The sequence below is a fragment of the Seriola lalandi genome, unplaced genomic scaffold (assembly GCF_002814215.2).
Source record: "Seriola lalandi dorsalis isolate HSWRI2012SDOR001 ecotype SW California unplaced genomic scaffold, Sedor1 jcf7180002054285, whole genome shotgun sequence".
In the NCBI taxonomy this organism is placed as follows: domain Eukaryota; kingdom Metazoa; phylum Chordata; class Actinopteri; order Carangiformes; family Carangidae; genus Seriola; species Seriola lalandi.
The window spans coordinates 73414-99431 of record NW_019524838.1 but is presented as its reverse complement, the minus strand read 5'-3'; the positions used below and the strand labels follow the sequence as shown (position 1 = coordinate 99431).

General features: G+C 38.9%; 1 protein-coding gene across 1 annotated transcript in view; it reads left to right on the top strand.

The window, feature by feature from the left end:
• The window catches only part of hpse2 (heparanase 2), a 57992-nt gene that overhangs the window by 21504 nt on the left and 10470 nt on the right, over nucleotides 1–26018 (top strand). Inside the window, exons 4-9 of the mRNA XM_023405816.2 lie at nucleotides 11541–11714; nucleotides 13269–13440; nucleotides 17692–17739; nucleotides 24343–24436; nucleotides 25276–25382; nucleotides 25537–25651. Of these exons, the coding sequence (XP_023261584.1) occupies nucleotides 11541–11714; nucleotides 13269–13440; nucleotides 17692–17739; nucleotides 24343–24436; nucleotides 25276–25382; nucleotides 25537–25651 (710 nt within the window). The remainder of the gene's footprint in view (nucleotides 1–11540; nucleotides 11715–13268; nucleotides 13441–17691; nucleotides 17740–24342; nucleotides 24437–25275; nucleotides 25383–25536; nucleotides 25652–26018) is intronic.

The following is a 26018-nucleotide window of genomic DNA, read 5'->3' as shown; positions in this document are numbered from 1 at the left end:
AAACCTCCTCTGAGGTTCTTCTCCTCCCAACATGAAACAATTTTGAAATGCTCCAGATGTAACCTAAACATCTTATTCTCACCAGATGTGAACCGGTTGCTCTGTGCTGACTTAAATCCCTTTAAAATGCACCTTATTGCATATAAGCTGACTCTTACTTATTCCTGGTGTCATCTGCAATGTTTCTGTTGACTCATTTTACAGACTTGCTAAATATCAATCTTATACTTCTAGTCTGTGGAATTTGCTTTTGTTTAGTTGATTGTGCTCCATTTTCAGCATCAGCTCATTTTTTTTTACAAATTAAAACACATTTTAACAGAGGCTGTGCAAATATTCAGATATATCCAAGTGACATTTGTATCATGTTGCCACAAACATCCTGAGGAGATAATTCAGTATGAAAATGTAAACACCATCAGAGTAGATTGGTTCAAACTATTGTAGAATATAAACAAGTCCAGAACCAACATAAACATTAATCATGATTTTTACCCTATATAAATTTATAGTGACATTTCTTTATTCCTTCTAATGGCTCTGTCACTGTTCAATTGTAATTATTGTTGTTGGTCATTATGACAGAGACTTGGAAAAAAAAAAACCCAACGTGAACTGACATAAAATCACTACATCTGTATTATGGGTTAGAAATTTTAAGGACACTTTTTTTTTTTTGCTTCCCTTGATTTATTTGGACTGATTTTTCGTGGTTATATTATTTTCTAAATTGTGCAAATGAATGGAACAAATAAATAATAAAAGTGTTTATTCAGACGCATTCTTCTGCAGTAACACTTTGACAGAAAAGTATATTTTTTGATGTTTCCTGCAGTGGGTGTAAATGAATTGGTATTTATTTGTAAAACAGAAAATTTGATTGTGATTGATTTAGCATTCAACTTATTCATGATTTCGTGTACAATATGGTTTGAAAGTTGAAAGCACCAGTGCAAGTAAGTGTGAAAGCACCAAAGCAGGCTGTCATTTTCCAAACCTCAAAAATGTAAATGAACTAGTTGAACAAAACATAATAATAAAACAAATGAAAGTTTCACCTCTGTGCAAACCTCTGCCAACACTTCCTAGTGTAGCTGGAAAACACGAGTGTGGAAATGTGCTCAGATCTTTATGATGGAGCATTAGCTGCTCAACAGTCAGACTCAGGAAAACTCAGCAGGACAACAAGACTGATGAAAATATGGTTTGAGACTTTGGGAGATATTTGTTAAGGTGAATGGTTGGAAAAAGTCTCCTCTTTCTCCACAAACATCTGGCAGGAATATACATCAGAGTGCTGGGACGAGTCCCAGCCTTGTTATAACAGGTTGCTGCAGAAACTCAAATGGGACTTAAAAGTTTAGAGTTATGGGAAGAGAGACTGTCCGATTGGCAGATGCAGGTGCCCCCTGTAGTGTTTGTCCTATACTCGCCAGTATTTTGAGGAGGAACTGTGATGATTTGTGTCTTTCTTTTTACATGAGCTGCATTGCTGTTGTGCCACGTCATTATTTTTACCACAGTGATAAGTAGAATGGCACTCAGCAGTGTGTATACCTCTGCCAAGGCCAAACATAACCACACGTCTTTCTGCTCCAAATTGTACAAAGTCATAGATCTCAACACCATAAATATGTCTGATTTTTTTAATATGTGAAAATCCATACGTTATTTCCTGATAAATAGAAGAAATGTCAAAAAAGGTCTATCTGGCAATGTTCAGGAAAGTGATAATCCTGGGTGTGCGCCTTTAACCGTACCCGCACCAAAACTGAATGGGTTCTTCCCTGGCCCATGCCCCATCGCTCCACCAAGTTTGGTGCAAACCGGTTCAGAACTCTTTGCGTAATCCTGCTGACGGATGTAAAGTTTAAATCTTTGAAAATTGTTCTTTGATTACCCTAAACTGCGAAATTAGTGGCTATACATTAAGAAATGTAAGTTATACATGGACTGTATAATGTGCATTTCATACATATTTATAAAAAATCTAAATGTGCAAATCTGGCTATTTTACATGTTAGAGGACTGAAATTATTTCCTTGGCTTAAACTCATTGGCAAACATTTTGTCACATTTGTACAGGTATTATCTGAGACTAATAATGAAATTATTACATATATTTTAAAAATGTTATCCCATCAGTCATTCAATTATATTTAATTAGGTTAATTATATGTCATTATATTTAAATTACAAAATAACTCATGGCTTACATAGTCATTGTGGTCAATTCACTACATAGTAGCATTCTTAAAAACATTTCGTAACTTTTCCCGGCATCTGATATTATGAATGTATAATTACCTATAAAGCTGTTGTAATGCAAGGTGGTAATTCTGTAACTGTTTAATCTGGCTCTACTTGTTCAGCTGAAGACAGACCCTCCTGTTTAACTGAAGGATAAGTAATGTGTTTGGATATAGTTTGAGAGTGGAAGATGATTGCTGTGATTATGGTGATTATTCTAGCAGTGAAACGGAGTCTGGGATACCCTATGTTTGCTTTGCTGCCCTGCTTGGGATCTGGTCTCCATAACCCTCATCCATCACATGGTCTGGGATCAAAGATACTCCTCTTGAGCTGGGAATGTTGCAAATGTCTTAAATACCCCAAAACAAATGTTTTGTTTGCCCTTGTTTTTCCAGTCTTTCGTTTTTTGAACATAATGAATTTCCAGGTGGTAAAAGAGGCATTTGCTGAGAACTTAAAAATGTTCTTCCTGTGGATGAGTAATCAGTGAACTGCACTGTGTTTGCAGCCTAAGCAGGTGTTTTGTGGGAAGGGCTGCAGACATTGTTTTATGTCCAAACTCTTTGATGGTTCAGGGGCAGTAAAGCCCTGGGCTTGTCTCCCTCTTGTTTCACTCTGTCTGCCCAGAGGAGTCTTGTTTCTCTGCAATTACAGAGCAATCTGCGCTCAATTATTGCATCAGCAGAGGTGTGTGACAAGATGGCTAACCAGATAAGAGGTGGAAGCTTTACAACCACCCTCTTTAGAGGTGACAGTGTTACTAATCTCTGGTAGTAAAAATGTCAGGTATGGCTCTGACGCCTCTATCTTTATCTTATCCTTAATGTTGTTCAAAGAGATACTGCATAGAAGTGAAATCTGCTGGACTTTTTGTAGCCTACAGTATATTTAATTTTCAAGCCTTCTCTTTAAATCAAGTTTAGCCTTTAATGTCCTACAGAGATTAAATGGCATGTTTTATGTGCTGCAGCATATAGGTCTGCTTTATAGACAACTACATATCATGTGCTCTTGTTTAAACACAGTTATTTTTTTTTGGTTTCTTGACCTGTCAGTGCATAGACTTGTCATAGTGTCATCAAGCTGTCATCATTCAGTAATTGGCAGACAGTGACTCTAACAGTCAGACAGCAGTGGGTGACATGACACAATGTGTTGTGACAAGACTTCAAAGCACATTAGCGCTGTGGCTAACATCTCCTTCCTTTCTACAAGCATGGACATATGTCAGACATGTTGGACACATGTTGGACCTTGGCTTGCTGAAAAATCTACCAAACAAATATCCACCAGGGAAAAGTGCACTGCTAATGTAATATTGCACATAAGATAGCTAATTAGCTAGTCACATGTAGCACTCTAGCTCGTCTTAAAAATATAAAACCTGCATCAGTTTATGTTCTTTTAGTTGTTTTGTGTTTTTTGTCGATTTGATATAATGGAACAAGTTGAAAACAGCATTGAGATCACCTTGTGATACTTCAGTTGTCATGGCTAAGGTATTAGCTAAGAGTTGCATATTTACACATCCAGCAGATATGGAGTATCATTAGAATTCGTTTTTAATTGTTATTTCTGGCCATATGATGTGTGTAAGTCCAAGATTTGATTTGGCTTGTCTCTGCTGTTTGGTGCTGAGCAGGTAGTACAGTGGGCAGTTTGACTGATAACAGCTGCCTGCCAAAGCTGGAAATGACACTGATGAGAGCAGTGAGAGTGAACCAAAGGAGTTAGGTTGCAGACTGATAAACCAAAACAATTGGCTGAAAGATGCCATAAAGCTCTGTAGAGCTGAGAGGAACTGCATCCTTATGAGAAGGTCATTTGATCCATTGTTAACGTAAAACATTGATTAATGCAGCTTTAAGATTGGTCAGTTTGAATGGTAAATGTTGTAGTCCTTATTCTTCAGCGTGACTGCTAACAGAATACTGTCTGTCCTTGGCTTGTAAACCACAGTTACACAAGTTTGTTTACATTTTGTCTCTGCACTCCTGCCAGCTCAGCTGTCAAAAAGACACTCTGGGCCGCCCACTCACAGGCTTGAATACTAAAGGAGCATTTCTGATGAATCTCAAAAGACTTTATTTTTTTGCTTCCCGTCATTAATAACATGATATTAACAGTAATTTTCAAAATCACTTTCACATCAGTTTTGACAGCAAAATGAGTTGACTGTTGTGATTTCTCTTTGGCTTTAAGAGATTAAAAAGCTACCCATGGCCACCTTAAATATCTCGTAATTAAGAGATTTGTTTGTAGACAGAGATGGACCGTCATTTAGATTGAAGAGTTACTAAACAGCCTGTCAGTTGATGATAACAGGATGATTCATAAACTCCTTTAGCTCATGGTAACGGATGTTAAATCCCTTCTCCATTGGTTGTGTTTGGTTGTGTTTGGTTGTGGTTTGTAGGTAGCTCCACAATGTAAACAAAGAAAAGAGACCTGGAAATGTTTCTCTCCTGGGAAACAAATAGTTTCACACACCTTGTTACTTTACAGGCCAAACACAATGAGGTCATTAGTATCTAAAAAGCGTACTTTTCCCATTATGGAGTGATAGACAGTGGCCATTGCCAAACACATGTGAAAACCACTCACACCCCATACACATTTCCCTCACACCCTGTTCCCCCAACAAGTGGTTTGAGTTACATGACCCAAAGCCAATGAAAGGCGGCTGATGTTATTTTGTCCACTTCTCTGTCTTTGATTTGTTGTCTACTGCAGCCTGTTGCCTAGGCTGGAGCACACACACACACAGAGCGGCAGAGAGTGGATGTACATTACATCGAGAACAGTGTATGTTAACATACCACTCATCTTACTCACCAGCTCTGCTGACTTGCTCTGCATCTCCTTACACTGGGTACACAGAGGAGGGCCACACACAGGTCTAGTCACAGCAAATTCACAGATTGAGGTAATCTCTCTCTCACACTCTTGTTTCCACACACACACACACACACACAGACACACACACACAGACGCACACACACGTGCACACAAACACATCGGTCCCCCTCTACCAACAGAATTGAAAACAGGTGCCCTCCACATATCTTGCATTCTTCCAAAATACAAAAGTGGTTTGACCTGAATGGTTTTTGCTGGAGTGGAGCCACCCTGTATGAAAGAAGAGTCCATGTGGAGATGTGTGTGTGTGTGTGTGTGTGTGTGTGTGTGTGTGTGTGTGTGTGTGTGTGTGTGTGTGTGTGTGTAAACATGGAGGCGTTGGGTTCTGTGCAACACACTGGTGGAGCAGCACAGACTCACACTATATTGGAACCACATTTCTCCCTCTGCGCAACCCTAACATGCAGTGTCAAGTTAACATCAGGATAAGTCGCAGATACACCATACGAACATAGCAAACTACCGCATTTAATAGCTTACGATACATCGACCGTAACAGTATCCTGGTCTGGCTTTGACCGATTTGGATGAATGATCAAACTGCATCGATAGCTGTTCTTAAACTTTTGACTATCTTTTTTAAAAAATTGCGAATCGGAAACGTCGGTCTTGAGATGACCTTGCTCAGTGTCTTTTTCTGCAGTCACAGAAGATCTGGTTAGTGGAGGAACTGGTCCAATGAGAAACAGAAGGCAGAGAGTTGCTAGATGAACCACTGGAGCTGGTGGAGAAAAAAGATTGAAGCCATGATGGAGGAGCTGATGATAAATGCAGCACACTTGGGTTTTCCTGGAGATTTTAGCAGTTTACTTCAAAATCTTTCATGACTGGTCATGCTGTTTGTCTGCGACTACATGTGTGCACGTGGTGTGTGTTGAGTATAAATGTTCAATTACTTCCAGTCCATCTGGTAAAACCTTAAATACTGTCATCAACCATTGTCCCCAGCATGTTAAGAACAATTTGATGGATGCACAGTCTGGGAGTAGCCGTCTCCACCATGCTTTCCCCACTGAGTTCATAATGCCTATTTAATGCGAGTGTATGTGTGTGTTTCACTGCACAGTTCAAGTTGATGTAAGTTGTTACAGCTGACAGAGAAAATTACAAGCATCTCTGCCCTTACATGCGCATACATGATGTAATTTCATGCACATGTATTTTTGAGTATGAAATTATTAACAATAATTCAAAGTCTTTGTCTCATAGGTCTGTATTCTGACCTATGTTTTGAGATTATGTTCATGAGCAGTGTGGACATTTGAGATGCCTTTTTAACCACTCTGGAGTGCAACGTGTGCATCTTTAGATATGGAAAAACACATTGTATCCATAAACAGGAAAAAGGCTCAGAATTAATTTCTCTAAACAGCCTTCTCCCCTGTCTGCACATGTCTCTTGAGGATTTGGTTTTGATTTGGCTTTTAAAGCAAGCCAGAACTCAGCTCAAGTCTCTTTGTGTGTGTATGTGTGTGTGCTTGTATGTTCCAGACTGACTTTGATGGAACTAAACATCCAAATTGACATTTGCTGTGGCAGTAAGCTGTGTCTTGCAGTAAGTCATTATATTTCTGTACTGAATGAAACCAGAGATAGAAAACAAAGTTTTTTCCGTGCTCCCTATTTTCTCTCCCAAGGCACAAATGATGGGGAATGAAGGAATGTATCCGCATTTCTAAAGTCCAAGACAGGAGTTGTTTTCACTAATCATCTTCATTCAAATTTTGGGGGAGGAAGTGTAAGAAGATGCTGTTCCCTCTAAATAGCTGATGGGTGCCAATTATTAATGTAACTTACAGCCAAACCTGGTCAAGAGCAAGTTTGTCTGTCACCTGACAAAATCATAATACTGAAGCTTTTAAATATAAAAAAAAAACATTGAAAAATAAAAAAAAACTTATTTTTTTTTTAATCCATTGATAAAATAGAAAAATAGAAATAGAAAATCTTGAATACAAGACCCTTATGTATTACTTTGAGGATTTACAATTAATTTGGCTTGTGCTTTTATCCAAATCAGTGTACAAATAAGGTACAATCCATGCCACAGCACATCAAAGAGACACCACCAAGAACGCACTTCCTGGTGAGGTAAAAAAAAATAGTCCCTGACAAAAAAAAAAAGTGTTGCTTGAAATTTTAAAGTTGAATTTCTAATTTTGGAATTTGTTTAGGTCCCCAAAGCTGGTCTGTCTTAACTAACATAACTAACAGCACTAGGTATTTTCTTATTCAGGGAGGATATACGATGTAAGTAACGTGATCCTTTTAGCTTGAAAGTAAAACAAATCATAATTTAAAGCTGCACTCGGAGATAACTCTCATGTCTTCTTCAGCTGATGGTGCAACAACAGAGAAAAGTGGTATTTCATTGGAAAGTTCAGATGGGTGTCTGGTTCATGTGGGTGGTATATAAACCAGCAAACACTGTTTGTGTGAGTGCATACAGGCCGAGTGTACGTAGATGTCTACCTCAGAGTTAGAGGGAATATGCAGAACTGCAGAAATGAGGCATAGCGCTGACTGATGCTGCCGGCCTCTCTGCTTCACTGAGCTGGCTTTTCTATCAGATAGACAGCTTGACAATATCCAGACCCCACTCTTTCCGTTACATACAAACACACAAAGGCACGCTAACACACGTATACACACAGGCACATACACACACAAGCGGGCGCACACAGCTTTCTGGGTTTGTTCTGCTTGTTTCTGGCTGGACTGTTTCTAAGATAAAAGAGAAGTTTATAGCTGAGTGAGACCACTGAAGTCTGACCTCTCAGACAGGCCTTCATTGTGTTATGTGTAACTGAGATTTCTGAGACCCACTTTAAACCATATTACAACATAAGAAACTACCATTCTTACAAAAAAAGCAAATTGAATAATGATGTTGACTTTAAGAGATTATTCAGTGTCACTGGGATGTGCACCATTTGTTATTGGTTTGATACATTCAACAGAAGTAAAGGCAATTTCACGTTTGCTTGATTTATTGTCTATGTCTGTGTTTGTGAAACAGTAGATCATTTGTATTGTTTCCATTTGGGAGAGTGACTGTCCAATAACAATAAGTGCTGCTATTTCACCCTAACCTCAGCATTTATCTCCATATTTCACTGAATCCTGCTGCATTTCTCCTTTTCAGTGTTACGCAGATGTGATAGTAAGCCGTAACAGCTCACATACACAAAGTGCTTGTGCATACACACACAGATTCACAGTCTGTTGGTAATGTCATTACTTTGGTCTGACTGAGATCACAGATTTGTAGCTTCAGGGCTTGCTAGTGTCCGTGTAGGAGCTCTTTCATGTTTGGTCTTACTGATCTGCAGATTTCCTGACACCAGGAGGGTGGATCTACCCAGCATCCTTTTCTCTTTGGAGGAAAGCATAAGATGCCCTGCTCTTGTCAGGCAATAAATGAGAGCTTTGCCATGCTGGTCAGGGATGCTATACTTAAAGCTTGGGCCAGTATCTATTGTTAGTGTGAGCAACTGAATATAGCATCTGCCCCCCAGGAGGCTAACTGAAAATTAACCACAATTAAAAGGATAGACTGTTCCCAAGGAGTGTTACTATTGTTCATCCTGTTTACCCAGAATAAGACAAACTCATGGCTAACTGTAGCAAAGGTATGTACCATCCTCCTGTTTGGTAAATACACTGTTAAAATGATTCAATATTACAGCTGGAACTAACCATTATTTTCACTATTGATTTAACCGCCAATTATCTTTGCATTAATTAGGTTAAACATGTGGTCAGTGAAGAGTTCAAAGTGTCGTCTTCATGACTGATATTCAATGTACTGTTATATTATGACAAAGACAAAACAACTGGTGCTGCCATTTAAGAATCTGCAACCTGAGAGTGCATCTTCATCTTTCAGGAATTCTTGCTTTAAAAATGACTGAAATGCTTAATCAGTATTCCAAATAGTTGCACATTAGTCTTGTTGATAGACTAAAAGATGAATCAACCAATCATTTCAGCTCCACCTGTTACATATAATAACTGATAGCCATTCATGTAATTAATATTAACAGATAAATGAAATTATTTAACTCCTGATCCACATCCTGCTCATGTGCTGGAAGAATATAATAATATGAATGAATATATATTAAAGTACTTGGCAAGCAAAAAAAAAGAAAGAAAAGCAAGGTAGCGAGTGCAAAATATGAAACTTTCAGTACTGCAGATTTTCTTTCTCTACCTTTGCCTTCACCATTCAACATACCTTTAAATTGCATAGATGCAAGAAAGCCATGTAAAAGTTTGTCTGCCACAGGTTAAATAGAATCAGTAGTAAAATTCCCCAGAAACCAAACTGACACATAAACACGTAGACATTTATTTGATCATACATGCTGCTCTCAGACCTGCCAGCAGAGAAACAGTATTTTTAGTAGCTTGATGTACCTCATGATGCCTTTATGATGTGTGTGCAGGTCTTGGAGCAAGGCTGGTCGCCTTCTGCTCAGATGTCAGGTGAGGAAAGGCCTGGAATCACTCATCCTGACAGCCACATCTGGCGCTACTTTCTCTCTGCTGTTGCCCTTAACTCTGCTCCTGCAAACAGACACCACTCTGATTTAACCACAGAGGGAAGGAGTTATGATAATAGCAGTTATGATAATAATGTTATTGGTGGTTATTAATGAGATGGAGAACAGAAAGTTTACTCAGGAGTAATACACTCCCAAAGAGTGATGTGTGCAATAAAACCATTGTTAGCATTTTTTTTTTTTTTTTTTGTTTTCAGGCTTTGTCCTGCCCTTGCTGGAAACCGAATTAATGCCAGGTGCAACAAGCAATCTTTCTGTTCTCTCTATTTGCTCTGTGGATTATACATAACCGCTGCCCTATTGGAAGTAAAGGCTTACAGTGAATGCTGAATAAAAAAAACATATTTGAGCTCAAGCGTGACATAATAAGCATTGTTCAGTGTTCAAATGTGTTCTGACTCTGATTTAAGGCCAGACATTTGTATCTCTCACGTCCATTTATTAAATATTCGAATTTTAAAAAGGCGTGCACCCTTTTAACAGCTTGACATGCATCCAGAAGAATAACCTCACATGCACCCTGGTCTGCTCTGCTTTTCTCACTAATCCACATTGAACGGAGCTATCAGTTGGCAAGCTCAGCTGGTGCCAAACTCACAGTTGAGGGCAAACTCTAGCAGGAACCAGACCGGCAAAATAGTCTTCATCTGTTTCCTGTTGAGCCTAGGAAATAAGGGTCGGAGTTCAGGGTAATATTTATGATAATGGAATGACTCCAAACAGATTAAATTTCAAAACAAAAGCCCAAGGTATCCAGCAGGAGCCTGCAGTCACACATTAAAATATAAACAAACAATTTTGGCACTCTTACCATATGCCAACATCTGTGGTAGGCGCTCGTCCTTTACTGCGCAGTGAGAATAATGTGTTTTGATGGAGACAGCAGACATAAACGTGAGTGAGCAGTCAGCTGCAGAACAGAACAATCCTGTGTTAGCTGCTTTGAGGAGCACATCACCACAGGAGTCCATGATGGGAAAATCAGTCCGTCTGGATTCTCACTGAATGTTGCTGAAGACGAGACTCAGCTGTCATGTGTACAAATGGACGCGCGTCACGTGCACTAAAAGTTCAGTACCTGGAACATGATAAATGATTGCAGAATAAATCCCAGCAGTAGCTCACAGTTTATCCAAAAAACAGTACACGCAGAATTTCCATACACGTTACTGTTGAGAAATGCAGTCTTCTTTTGCTAATTGTATATGTTACAATTTACTGAGGTTGAAAAATTTAGAAGAAGCCACCCTGTTTTTAAGAGTCACATGGGAAAGAGCTTGTTTGTTTAAATGGACAAACCCAATGTTTTTCCAATGGCTTTTTTCATTTGGTGATCTTTAAAACTTTTTTACTCTTTCTCAGCATTGAGAACTTGCAGAGTTCCTTATGACACAACATACCTGATACTCTAGTGTTTAGCCAGACTTGTTGCATATGAACTTGATGATCAAACTGATCATGTTACTGTAATGATTTTTTATTTCTTTTGAGTTTACAAACATGGGTTTTACTTTGTATTCAAAAGTGAAAACAGCTGTTTATTATATTTTCTTCAATTACATGAAACTACAAGAAATAATAAGAAAACCAAGATAGCTGCAAATACATGTGGGACAGAGAGCACCAGAAATTGAGTTTCAGATATGGCTGTAGAACAATAGAAGTGTATTCCCACAGTACATGGACATGAGAACCATTAGATCATTGAGTTCCACATGGTCTCCATCATGTTCATATGTTCACATGACTCCAGGTGCATAGAAGAATCAAAGTTACAACTGCTTTGTGGGTTTCTCCCAGCCAGGTCTTTAGACAAACTGTACAACTTTGCCGACTGTGCTGGTCTGCATCTGATCCTGGGGCTTAACGCACTGCACAGAAACCCGGACAACTCCTGGAACACCTCCTCCACACTGAGCCTCCTGAAGTACAGCGCTGGCAAGAAGTACAACATCTCCTGGGAGCTGGGCAACGGTCAGTACAGCAATACCTGTACTAATACACATACTGCCTACTAAATAACATGACAGGCTCCAGTAAAAAGTAAAGTTATGTGTGTGCTGCTGTCTATTGATGTGCAATGAGGTACCTCTATTTTAAATGATAGGACTTAAAGATGATTTTTTGGCATAAATATAATTGACTCATATTTGCATAGATATTGACTATCAATATTTAAAAAAGGAAAGTGAAATGGAGGAGAGGTTAGTCCAAGAACAAATACCTTTTCACAGATTTTAAAGGTTCTTGCAAAGAAATATTAACAATGATCAAGCTGCAAGCAGAAAGATGGCAATCTTCAACAGTTTTAGACTAAACCTCAATTAAATTGTTACCTTAACCTGGATGTCAACAGTTGTAACCTGATGACAAAAACACATAAACTTGTCAATGCCTAACTTAACCAGCCATAAACTATCTGCAGCAGGTTTGTTCTCAAACTAGAGAGGTGATGGGTCTCTGTTCCTGCACCTCACTGGAAACCCTCACAACCAGAAACATTTAATAGCCTGTCACTTTTAATACGTAACTAACAGAATTTAAATGAAGAGCTTTCACATCAATGAAGGATTGGTAAAGTAAAGGATATTTTTTAAATTACAGGATTCAAGTTTTTTTCTCCACTGAAATTGTGCTATGAGAAAGCAGTCACACATTTTGTTCATGCAACATTTACTTGTTACAGAGACATAATTTAGAGAATGAATGGTAAATGTGTGTCTAGCAGATTAAGGGTTAAAGTGAGGGTTCATTCAGGGATGAAAGGAACTGCTAGTCCTCGTGTCATCCTAACCATCTGTGTTCCTGGGGAGCTGCATTTCACACAGAGCCGCCCTGTGTTCGCCTGCTGCACATCACTTCATTTTTTCCTTTCACTTCATCCGTAATAAAGCCGACAAAAGAAACTTTCACTTTAGCCTAAGCCTAAAAGTACCATGCAAAATCCATTGATTGGACCATGTGAAAATTTTAGTGAGGGCTTGAACCGTAGCGAAAGTAATCATTTCAAGTAAATCATCCAGACAGTGCAGACAGAGAGCGAATTTGCAGAGGTTGGATGAAAAGGTGATCCATTGAAATTTGCTAATAATATTCTCATTATAGTTTTCAGGAATACAGCACAGACACAGCTGCATACACACACACAAAACATACACATTTAAATTTTTATTTTACAGCTCAAACAGAAACTGGAACAGATTTAAATACAATGCTCTTCAGTGGTTAAACAGCAATGGGTCTGCAAAAGTTTAGTTTTCCTCCTTTTAGGAACCAAGCTCCCTTTCTCTCTTTGTTTTACTCATTCTGTAAGGCCACCCTGTGTGCTTGGACCATTCCCCTGACACCGAGTCCATCTGTCTGTATTACTACGAATTGCCCAATTATCCCTTTTTCTACTGGCTGTTGGATACTCTCTAGGAGAGCAAGATCAGACTACAACAACAATAATATTCTCTGCCACCTCCCCACTGTTGCTTGTATAAACTTTATCTCTCCAGCTCACTCTACTTTGTCTCCTCTTCCCAGAGCCGAATGCCTACCGCAGCATGGTGGGTCGTGCGGTCAACAGTACCCAGTTGGCTCAGGACTACACCAAGCTGCGGACCCTGCTGCAGTCCGTACGCTACTATCACCGCGCTCACCTCTACGGCCCCAATGCAGGACGACCCCGGAAGAACGCCATCCTGCTGCTGGATGGGTGAGTCAGCAAGTACAACATTGATTGGGCAGGATTCCACTCCTTGTTAGGCTATCCCTAACAAAAGGGAAAGGTAGTGGAAAGTATGCTGCAGCGGTTTGGGACTTTTACTGAGCTTTACTCTGTTTAATGCACCCACACATACACACACATTGTAGTAGTGTTCAGTGTTTATGGATTCCCACTCTGCAGGTTTTAGGGTCTCAGCTCCAGTTATACCATGTCAGCCTAAATAAAGTGTCATCTGATTGATAATGTGACGGCACAATGTCCCACCTGCTGGTTTTACCCAGAAGCTCCACCAGCTTCGGTTTGACTCTGATGGCTTATCCAACAACTCTCTCCGCTGCAGCCTGTGCCCTCGTGAGATTGTAATGTCATAGTTTGTAGTCATACCTTTACTGCAATAAGTCCTTATTACCTGCACATCATTAATAGATCACTGTCTACCATTGTCTAGGGAAAAGAGATCTCTATCTGCTCTCTAGATCACTTGTCCCATGTTCTCCTTTCAGAAAAAATCTGAAATCATAAGGGAGAAATTAATATATTTTGGTTTCATGCTGGTGGTTCCTAGTTTTGCATTGATTCAACTGAATTCTGTTCTGGTATCTGTCTATGTATCATTTCGATACAGCCAATCAAATCATGCATTGAGCTGCGATATCAGCATCAAATATCAACATGCGTCTTATCCTTCATCTCAGCTTGTTGAGAAGACAAACATACACCAGGGAAAAGTGCACTACTAATGCTAGTTTGGAGGCTGGATCGCTTAGTAGCTGCTCAGCTGCAGCACATTAAACAGCATGTAAACCTACTGGATGATGGCGTGGTGCCTACTCTTCCTCCCATGACATCTAGGATTCAGTGCAAGTTTGTTTACTTTGGCTGTCGTTGCCTCCAGATCCAGTGTCTAATACTGTTTCCCTGTCGATTTGTGTTTCCCCTAAAGTAAGTATGAAACAAACCATATCCCTAACCCCAACCAGTCATGTTCAGAGATTCTTAACCTGACTCCAACCTTAAGTTATCTCTGCTAAACCTATCCATAACCCAAGCCCTCACACCAACCACAGCAGAAAGTGCTACAGGAAACCTAATTTTAACGAGTGAGAAACTATATTCAAAAGGAGTAGACTTCTATACAAGATGGGCACTCCAGCTGCCTATCAGCTGCTGTCAATCAAACACAGACACTGACACACCCCTCTAGCCAGCTGAGACACAAAGGAGTATTTTGGTTATTTCCCTAGAAAACCTTTCTTCTTCCTTTTAACAAAACTATTAAGAATACATAAAAAGCACAAAACAACTGAACAACTTTCCCAACCAACCACCTTGCTGCTGACAACAAGCATGTAAGCAACTGTCAACAACTTAAGCTCTTCTGCCTTGAAGTTTAGTTAAAAGTTTACAGTTGGGCAGCTGTCTGAGACACAAAATGTACACTCAATGCAAATCTCAGATCAGACAGGTTTTCCAACTCCTACTGTTCTCCCGTTTAAAATAAAACCAGTTTAAATTGGACAGAAAAAAGGGAGGATATGGGATAAAATGTTGCAAATGTTTAATTCGGATAGACAATGTCATTTGACGAGTGGTTGACTGCATTAATTTTAGCCACTCTGTAGCAGACATTGAACATAAGTAGATAGATAGATAGATAGATAGATAGATAGATAGATAGATAGATAGATAGATAGATAGATAGATAGATAGATAGATAGATAGATAGATAGATAGATAGATAGATAGATAGATAGATAGATAGATAGATACTTTATTTATCCTCTAGGGAAAATTCATGTATGTACTCATAAGTATGCAGTGTTTGAGTGTTACCGCTTGTCTTAGTTTGTATAAAAACTCCCTTTAGACAAGAAATGCTTTCTCAGTTCTATTGTCCAAATAGATGACACTATCTCTCAAACATTTTCATCACTTCCAAAAAAGTTAAGCCTTTCCAAGCTTTTCTGTCTGTTGAAATGGAAACAAACTAGTGTAAAATGGATGCATCAGTGGCCCTGTACAACAAACACAGACTGAAAATCAAACACAGATAGATGTACACAACTCTGACAACACTGAACAATCCAAATAAAGAGTGACCTTATGGAGAGATGTTTTCTTTTTGCTGAAGAAGTAAATACCTCAATACTGTCACGAACATAAAACTTGAATTTAGAATTTTATTACTTTAACCCCCGTAGTTAGCATTTATGGCCAGTATATAAACATTTAACAAATTGTTTATAAAACTCTAGTTGTTAGCAGATAATGAGCATTTATTAATGCATTCATCAACAACAATTACTCCTCCTGTGGCCACTCATAAATGGAGGCTGCTGTATCTAAACAAATAATGAATGACAACATAGTAAAACACAGAAAATGTTGAGTTTAATTATTAATAAAAAAACTGCACACTGATGAACTCTTACAAAATGGCCTTTAATCTGATTATAACTTCGTTTTGATGTGTGTAAAACAATTCATTAAATATTTATATAGTTTTTATAAATAATGCTATATGGGGGAGTTACAGGTTATTGCTGTGAGTAAATAAAGATGGAACATTGTTATGAGCTCCATGATTTTTGAGTAGGCAGGTTAGAGTTGGTTATGGACAAAAACCATCAACATTAAACATCTACTTTCTGTTCTGGCTGAAAGCGGGCTGTTAATAAAGTACTAGTCTGTCACCACAGATTTAGGAGAGTGTTGTTTTTACGTAGGTAACAATAAGAGTGAAAGAAGTGGAATATATAGCCCTGAATTTAACGGTCATTGTTAAATAAGCAGGGAAAAGAATTCCTTCTAACCAGCTTAGAGTCCATAAAGTTAAACTAATGTGAGCTAAAATTACAGTGCTTTGACACTCATGCATATGCAAGCGCATGTAAAGATAAGTGCACAGGAACAGTTTAATGTCTCAGTGTATCTCAGCCTGAATCTGTCTCCAGCTTCTCTCTGCAGCCACACACATTTTGACAGGTAGTTGGAGGACAGAGGAGAAAGAATAATTGGATGTGGATCTCCCTCCTCCATGTACTTGAGCTACTTACATCAGTGAAACCATTAGGAACTGCTGTTTATCTCACTGAGCGCTGACGGTTCAAATTTACTCATAAATAAAAGGTGTATGTTTGTGCGCAGCTGTGTGTGTATGTGTACTGCACAGTTCAGACTGATTGAATAGCTGTGGACTCGGAGGAAAGGGAGGATATAGACGATGAGTGGTGAGAGGAGGAGGAGGACTGAGAGGATGAAGAAGAGAGAGTTGGAGTATCCACGGGTCATGGGTGTCACATTTAACAACGGGCTGATTCTTGTGTGTTTGACACTGTTACGAGGGGGTGGCTCTTGTGTTTGACAGCCCAACTACTCTGCTGCTCTCAGGAAATAAGATGAATTAGACGCTGAGCTGCTCAACAGTCCAAATATCAGAGCTCCACAGACTAAACAAGCCAGAGCGGTGAAAGTTGTGTTTCTGTGACATGATGTTTAGAGACACACTTTTGGGCATGACAAGCTGTTACCCCCAAATATGGAGCGGTTTGGGTCAGGTAGATGAGGAAACACACACATACACACGCAGATGCAAAAGCTTGAGAGCAGGAAGGCAGACAGCAAGGGGGACTGTGTATGTGTAGAGTTTTTGTTTGTGTACAGGATGAGTCCATTAAAAGGTACACCGGGTTCACAACAGTTTTTGTGTCCTCAAGATGTTTGGAGTTTGTATTTAACTAACTGGAATCAAACTTTACAGGCTGCAGAAACAGCTCCAGAAAACACTTAAAGTAGGACTTTAAAATGACACCCCAGAGGAAGAATCCCAGTTATCTGCTGTACAACTGTAGCTCTTTGGTTTGTAGATGAGCAACACATAACATACGAATCACAGCCAGCATTTGTTCCATATACTTATATTGTATGTCTTAAATTTTGGCTTGTCAAGATATTTTCAAAACATTTTCCTTTAAACGTGATTAAAAGGTTACTTTTAACAGACTTAACAAATTATTGTTTTCATTTTCCCAATAACTTGGGGCAAAATGTTGACAACCTGTGTTGCACCCTGACTGCTGTAAAGGTTCTTGCAATATTTCCACATCCCCAGGTCTTGGCAGTTATGTTGGGGGGTAAAATGTTACCGTAGTATTAATGACTACAACTGTGGAAAAGGTTGAAGACTTTGAAGTATTAATACCACTCAGGTAAAGATACCTCTGTTTTTCTGACTTTCAGGTTCATGAAGAATGCTGGCTCAGTTGTAGATGCGGTTACGTGGCAACAGTAGGTATTTTACCCTTTTTTTCCTATTTTATTATTTTGTCCGTAGAAAACTGCAGAATTCTACCTGCAGTCTTCTGAAAAAACAGACTACTCACTTAACAGCACAGGCCATGTTGTGCTTTTCCACCATTATCGGCACACTGTGTAAATGCAGTAGCCAGTAATAACCACTATTAACGCTGTTCCTTAGAGAGGCTGATGCATAATGTGGAGAAAAGGAGCCCAAGCGTGTATGTGTGTGTTAAATTAGTAACACCTGCCATTTGTCTATTGCACATACTGTAGGAATGCATACAAACATATCAATGATTTGATCTTTTTCCCTGTGTTTTATCTGTTTCTCTTTACACACACATGTAAAATGTATACAAAAAGACATACCCACCGTAAGTACAGACAAACCCTGTGTGACTGAGTGAGCGGTCATTAAGGTGAAGGTCAGGTCTAATTAGGGGAAATTAGAAGAAACGGAAGGAGGAAGGCCTGTCAGTAAGGTTTAGAAAAACACCACCCACACTGTTAAAATCAAACCATATGCTCTGGCTCATTCCCTCTGTCAATTAGCCCATTTTACACTAGAGATCCAGATGCCAGTCTAACCAGGCTGCGTGACAGAAACTCTGACCTCTACAAAAGAAGCCAAACTAATAAAATGGGGACCACTCATTAACACGTCTATGACACATGTTTTACTCCACTGCAGCTGGCTCAAGTTTTTTGAATCAAGTGTAGTAGGTTGTAGATGCAGCTTTCATTCTAAAGTGGTGCAGAGCATCATATGGCTTTGTTAGAGAGCACGTCTGTCTGTGGCTTCGGTTGGAGGTGGTTCTGTTCCGTTGGAGCTCCTGATGATGAAACATGTTGGTTATGTAGTGAAACATTTGTGTACTTCCAGACCACGAAACATTGATATGTGGTGCACATTATGTTTTGACGTTTTTTTTTTTTCCACAACATGGTATTTTACATTTGCAGCATCTTGTCTCAGTTACTGCTTCTCCATTTTTGGATTCACCAACAAAACATGATCAGAATGTTTAGTCATTCTGTCTGTCTGTCTTTTCGTCTCTTTGCCTTTCCATCTTTCCCCATCTTTCTGCAATATTAGGTTTTTCTTTCCAAACATATTTGCCTGGATGTCTGCACATCCCGGTAAACATGCACATCTGCACAAGTTTTTTTAATGTGTTTTCTATTCAGGTCACTTTAACCTTTGCCCAGAAAATGTTTAAAGTAAGTTAGAGTCGTACCACTAGTGATGGATATACCGATTTACCGATATGCCGACTGTTTTGGTTTTATTTGCTCAGATTTTTTAGATGAAGTACATCTCTGAGATTTCTGCCTCCTTGCCAAAACAATGAAAGTGAACAGATTTAATTTGTGGTGCTCATTGTGCATAAAAGAAAAAATCTGCCAGGACATCTCTCTCCAGAATAAGTGACCTCTGTACTCTGGATAATCCACAGAACAGTCAACAGTTTTCATAGAGACAATTTCCTCAGCAGAAAGTAGTTCCAGTAAAAACATTAGAAAGCATTATCCAGAGTAACATTGTTCCTGTTGAATTTTTTTAATGTAATTTTTCCAGCCATGCTAGCAGCATAGCTCTTGGGATCTGTCGGTCAGTCAGTCTGTCCACTTCTTTGGTCCAAGCGAACATATCTCAACATCTATCAGATAGATTTCCATAAAACTTTTTACAAACATTTATGGTTCCCAGATGATGAATCTCAACCACCTTGGTGATCCCCTGACTTTTCCTCTAATACCAGGAGGTTGACGTTGTGGTTTTAAATGAAACCGCTCAATAACAATTGGATGGATTGTTATACAATCTAATACAGATATTCATGTCTCCCAAAGGATGGACTGTAAATGAATTGTCCACTTTGGTGATACCTTAAATTTTTTCCGCTGTAATTTCTAGCACCATCACCTGGTCAAAATTTCAGTTTGTCTAATACTTTATGACAAAACTAATGACATTCCCTGCAGAGTCAGCCATACTTTTTAGAGCTAATTAGCAAATGTTAGCATGCTGACTACTGATAACATGTTCCGCCTTACCTAATGCGTGGCCTCATGGTGTGAGAATTAAGCCAGTCAAAAGTGTCTGATCAGTGAGCAAGAAAAGTGAACGAAACACATTCATTCTTTCTTCACAGGATTTGCTGTTGAGATGCCCCTGAGCAACACACTTACTGTGAGCCCTAATTGTATCATCAGTGGGTATTAGCAGTGTGAACATCTGGGTGTACAGCAAGCATGCAAGCAAGCCCACACCCCCCTCCCCCCCTCTCTTTAATGATGATCAGTGTTGTGCCAGTTCACACTTAAAAAGAACTAGTTCGAAGTTCAGTTCATACAGATGAAAATTAACTAGTTAACTAGTTCAGGTTCATAGTTCTTTTTATTATTTTTTTGTTCATTTGTTGTTGTTCTTTTTTTTTTTTTAATAAATAAATAGGCCGCTATTCTCTTTAAATGTAACCCCCTTCAACCATCCATCACCAGCCCCAAATCATTGCCACTCCGAAACTAAATGAATTATTGTACACCGCTGAAGAATCACAGACATTAGTTACATTCAAAATCCGTATGTAAATATAATCCGTATGAGTCTTCACTTGTTTGTTAGTTGAACTGCTTCAAATGCTCAAACAAACTGGCTCCAGCAGTACTAGATGCGTCTTTACTGTCCGTCTGTGCCGCTAGCGCCAGCCATGCTGGGCCGTGTCTAAGGAGACGTCATGCGGCGTGCCGTAAAACTATCGTAAATCGTGAGGGACGACCGATTCGTTCAGTTTGGCGTTCACAAAAAATATGCACGTGTCCATTGAACGAGTTCATGCGCAACACTGATGATGAGGTTATGAAACGTACACTTTAATGACCCTTGCGTTTGAAAATGGACACCTCTTGTACTGTGCACTGTGGCATAAAAGTGAATCAGAAGCTTTTCACTTTGTTCAGCTTCAGTCTTTGCAGCTAAGCGGTCACACTTTAACCGCGCCAGGATAACACAGGATACCCACATCTTTCTTGTTCCTTGTCAGGATGACAGTGGTACTGCATGCCAGAGAGCCTGGGGTGCTGCTTATTTATAGCTGAGTGGAGTAAAAAGATGTTAAAGATTTTCAGACTAGTCTGAAAATCACAGAGGGACTATAAATTTACTGATGGCATTCCTGAGGGAAGCTACATATCCTTCAGCTGTTATTTAATGATTGATGATAACCTGATGATAACCTGCTGGACCACATCAAGGACCACATCCTTGTCTTGCTTTGCTACCCCTCCGCTCACCCCAAATCGCTTACTACACCAGGTGGCCATTCCTTGACACTTAAATGTGCAGTTATGCAGTTAAACTTTTAAAGACTATATTCACGCTTTACTTGAATATTCCCATTTCACTTCACAAATGCTTTAGTTACTACTAGGGGTTTAAAGGATGAGAAGAGGAATCCATGCAGAGGATGTTTCAATTAGTCACCAAAAAAAAGAAAAAACCCCAAAAAACATCCTCTGTGATCATTACTCAACTTAAGTACATTTAAATGTAAATATATTCACGGAAGATTTAAAGCGCTAGACTTTTAGTTTCAGATGAGTGTTTTTTTCCATTTTTGGTATTGATCCTCTTTCACCTCTGTTTCTGTTTCCTGGCTGATTTGATCACATGTATTTGTGTAGTCTGTACTATATTTCTGTGTTAATAGAGGTAGTTTTGTTAGAGAGCTGTCTTTGATGTGGTGCTGGCACTCACTGAGAGACATGTAAAACAAGCTGTGGATCTTTGTCTGAAAACATTTGGACACAATGTTATTCATTTTTGCATTTTATTGAATTCTGGTCAGTCTGGCAGCTGAAGTATCATGTCAGTTTGTGGATGAACAAAGGAAAAGTTCTTGGTTCTGTTTTAGGAACTTGAGCAATTTTATGAATACCAAACTATGATCCCCTTAATCCAGGCCAAAATACTAGAACAATCTTTCTGCATATTTCTTTTTGAGGTTTCTGCTCTAATGAACCACCAAACTTGAGTGTTTAGCAAAGAAAGCTAATCTTTCCTTGTTACCTGACCGTAGCGAAAATTCCCAGTGGTACTGATTCGTAGCTCAAGATACAGCTATAATAACTTGTACAGTTTTTTTTTATTGTTTCCATATATGAAGTGGAATTTCTTTCCCTGGGATCTGGACTGAAGAATTATTGTGAGCGCTCTGGAAAGATGACAGGATAACCAAATAATTTGTGTAAAGCTATGACTTAATCCCTGCGTTGTTTACAGTTTGAGGCCAGGAGCTTGGGACTTTTCCAACACTGTGACGAAAATTTCAACGAAGTTAAACTCAGATTGCAACACTGCTTCACCCCACGTGAACAAAGTGTAGCTTTATTCTCAGCGGTTTTGTTGACACATCTGTCATTTCCACTCTTTTCCAAAACAGGTTCAATAGAGATTTGACTTTTTTTTCTTTCTTTTTTTTTTTAAAAATCTGTTGGCCTTATTATTAACAATACAATACTGTTGAATAGCATTCTCTGATTTCTTCAATTGTAATTCCCTGTCGTAGTTTTCTAGGAGTGTTCTCTGGTTCTAGGAAAGAAAAAAAGCTAAATTGTTACAAAACATTTGCAGCTTTAAGCAGGACTGGACTGAGCTGGTCTGGTATGTTACTAATAACATTTGTTGCTTTAGAAGATTCAGAGGAGAAATCTGTTCTGCAACGAGGAACAGATTTTTTTGAATCTCTAATTAACAGGTGTTACATCTGTTTCCGTTCCAGTTTTTGTTATGTCATTGCTAACTTAAAAATAGAACCAATGAAGGCAAATGGATTTAAGGATTGAGCCATAACGTTTTCTTATTTCACTAATAATTTTCCACCATAATGATGACGGTTTCATTCTGTACCTCCAGAAAAAAGCGAAAGCTCATCCTACAGGGCTGGATATTCACAGGTGGATGTCCATTAAAGTCTTAGTGCTTAGTATTAATAACCATGAAGTTAGCCTTTAAATCTTGCTGCTGTCTGCCAAAAAGTAATTGATAAGTATTAAGTGAAGCCAGACCACTGAGAAAAGACTTAAAAAAAAAAAAACCTCAGCTTACAATATCTTAGAATATGAGAGGTTTAAATATGTTTGACTAGCACTCAGAGTGATAATATATTCTCTTTTGGAGCCTGTAAAATCTGACAATGAAGATCAGTCGACTAATGAACCTTAAATCTGATTCAGTCTTAGTTACTGATAGCAAAAACCTAAATTCCTCGAACTCCCAAATTTCCTCCATGCTTGTTGAAGTTTTGATTTGGGACTCTGTTTGCCACTGTAACTAAATCAGGGAATGTACCGTTAACTGTCAACAATTTCAATAGTGTTGGGTGTAATGATGTTGCAACCACGTTAATACTTACCATAAATAATGTGTCAGAAATAACTTAGTCTAAGAGAGTAAGCTACACAGAGCCATGCACCATGTTTTTTTTTTTTTGTTCTCTTCTGCTGTGCAAATAAGTAATATAAATGTGTTTTACGGTACCTGAAACATTAACTAGAGTATGTGGTTGTTGCTCTCTTGTTTTCCTCTCTTGGACTCTTGCAGAGGATCTTGGATAGGTTTTTTGTCTGCCCGCAGGGTGATGTTCCTCAAGACATTGGCTCTAACTACCGATAAATTCCTCTCTCATCATGCTCACTTAACATTTTCTCTTATTATCGTCTGTCTTTGTGTCTTTATCGTTCACACACAGGATCACCGCAGATGGAGGTCTGTATTGTTCAGTCTCAGTCTGAAATCTCAGAGCTTCCAATTCCTCTCTTATGCAATCCCACATTTTGACACAGAATTGGATTTTCAGTACACTGAAGTGTAATTGAATATGTCGGTCCCTGTTCATCATAGTTGTTGTGGTGAAAGACCAATGAAATTATACTCTGTTTGGCTTTTAAACCTGCAGTCCATAACGAGCCCTACCAACACTGAATCCAAGCGAGTGTTGCATTTATGAAGTTGTTTCTCTGTCTTGTCAATGTTTTACTGTGAAATGACATTGACCTACTTGGTAGTGTAAAAAGTTGTTATACTATGTCATAGAATATTATTCACCTAATTGATGAAGGATAATGGCACTAGGATTGTTAACTGCACAGGTTTGACCCAAAGAAAGTTTTTCAATAACATGGAATATTTATATCTAGTATCTAGTATTAGTATCTTAATAATGGGGGAACATTTTGTTTGGCAAATAGATAATAAAGCCTTTTTACTTGACAATACTTTGACTTGACTTAAATTTGCCTTAGTGTTTCACGTTGTCGAACATGAAGATCAATATAGTACATATTCTTTATTATTCATCTTTACTTTAAATGTGAATTAATTTTAAATATAAATTATACAAGTTCAAACTGAAGAGATTAGGCAGGTGGGATGGATGGATGGATGGATGGATGGATGGATGGAAAAAAATAAAATGTGTACATATCAGTTTATTGTTTTTATTATGTGCTGTGCTGTAATAAAAATCACATTTTACAGTGTGTACAGAGTGTTTCTCTCACAGCCTTTACCCTGGATTCTTATTACAGCTATTACATGGACGGCAGAGTGAACAAAGTGGAGGACTTCCTAAAAACCCGTCTGTTGGACACATTGACGGAGCAGATCACTAAAGTCACCAAGGTACATAAGCTTTCCTCCATAAATAATTTCAGTTTATATATACTGTGTGTGCAGAAAACTAATTCAGTTCTAGATCTGTACTGCACAAAATAAGATTAATGTCCGGCGTATATTTCAGAGGTCCTTTTCCCTGTTAAATAATTTTTATTTTTATCAGTTTAGACTTTCAGACGGCCTCAAGGGAGAGTATGAAGAAATAACTAATTTTCATCATGCAATATATTTACATTTCTTTTGAGTTTGCCAAGTTATGGATCATTCAGATCTCAGCTAGTTTTTTTGATTATAAAGCCATATGTGCAAACCACAGGAGTGAACCCTCAGGGTAAAAGGATTGTGTCCACCATGAGGTAATATTATCAACACTGGCTGCTGTGGCTGACTTGCTGAGTTGTCATAGATGAACAGTGCCAAAGTGCCTCGGGGAAAAAGAAGCAACCATTCCCAAGAACAAAACTTAAAACATTCAATGATATGTAACAGGAGTGGGATTCTTGTGTGCCTTACCAAAGTCAATAAGATCAGGTTTTTGTGTTTCTTTATGTGCATTATTATTAATCAGTGTCTACATTTATATTTCTGTTTCGTTGTCAGCTGTAATGACTTTACATCAGCTTGCAGACTCACTCAAATTCAGTCAGTAACAGGAAAACATTATATAGAATTAAAAAAAAAATCATGGATTACTAAAAATGCATCATCCTATTTTAATGGTCCTTAGAATAAATTTGAATGTATTGATTCAAAAGACCCTGAAGCAAATTTCATATGGCGCTTTCACAAAGTTGAATTCAGGATGGATTTTGTTGATACACCTTTGTTTTCATCCCTCATCGTAGGTTGTGAACACACATAGTCCTGGTAAGAAGGTGTGGCTTGGCGGACTGGGGCCGGCATGGGCAGGAGGCATTAGTAATCTCTCTGACACATACGCTGCTGGCTTTCTGTAAGTACTGTTATCATACTGTAGCTGTTCTGTAGATAATGAACTGAACCAGCTGCACAAGAAATAAGTATTTATTCCCAATGTATTATGTGTTTTATCAGCACTATATATCACATTCCTAATAGTTTTGTGTGCATGTTCATTTGTGTTTCAGGTGGGTGAACACGCTGGGTATGGCTGCTATGCAGGGGATAGATGTTGTGTTGCGTCACTCATTCTTTGACTACGGATACACACACCTTGTGGACCAGCACTTCAACCCGTTACCTGTAAGTCTCTCAGTTTCAGTTCAGCAAGGATTACAATGGCTGTTGGTTCACATCAGGGCCTCAATTCACCTTTCTTCATCATAATAACAAGGATCTGACCCGAACGGTCCTGTAATGCTCTGGACCTTTTCTGTACCAGACCCAGTGCCTCGATGGCACCTCTCGCTCTTTCCCGTGGGAGCTATTAGCTGAGATGAAAGGCGTTTAGTGGTGATGAGTGGATAGACGCGGGGGCGAAATGCCATGTAACCTTAGCCCTTTGTCAGTAGCTCAGGACAGTGTCACTGCTCCCCTCAACCCCCATCACAACTGTGTGCTTCTCTGTGCGGGACAGTCGGCCGGTGAGAGATCTGTAACCTGAGATGCT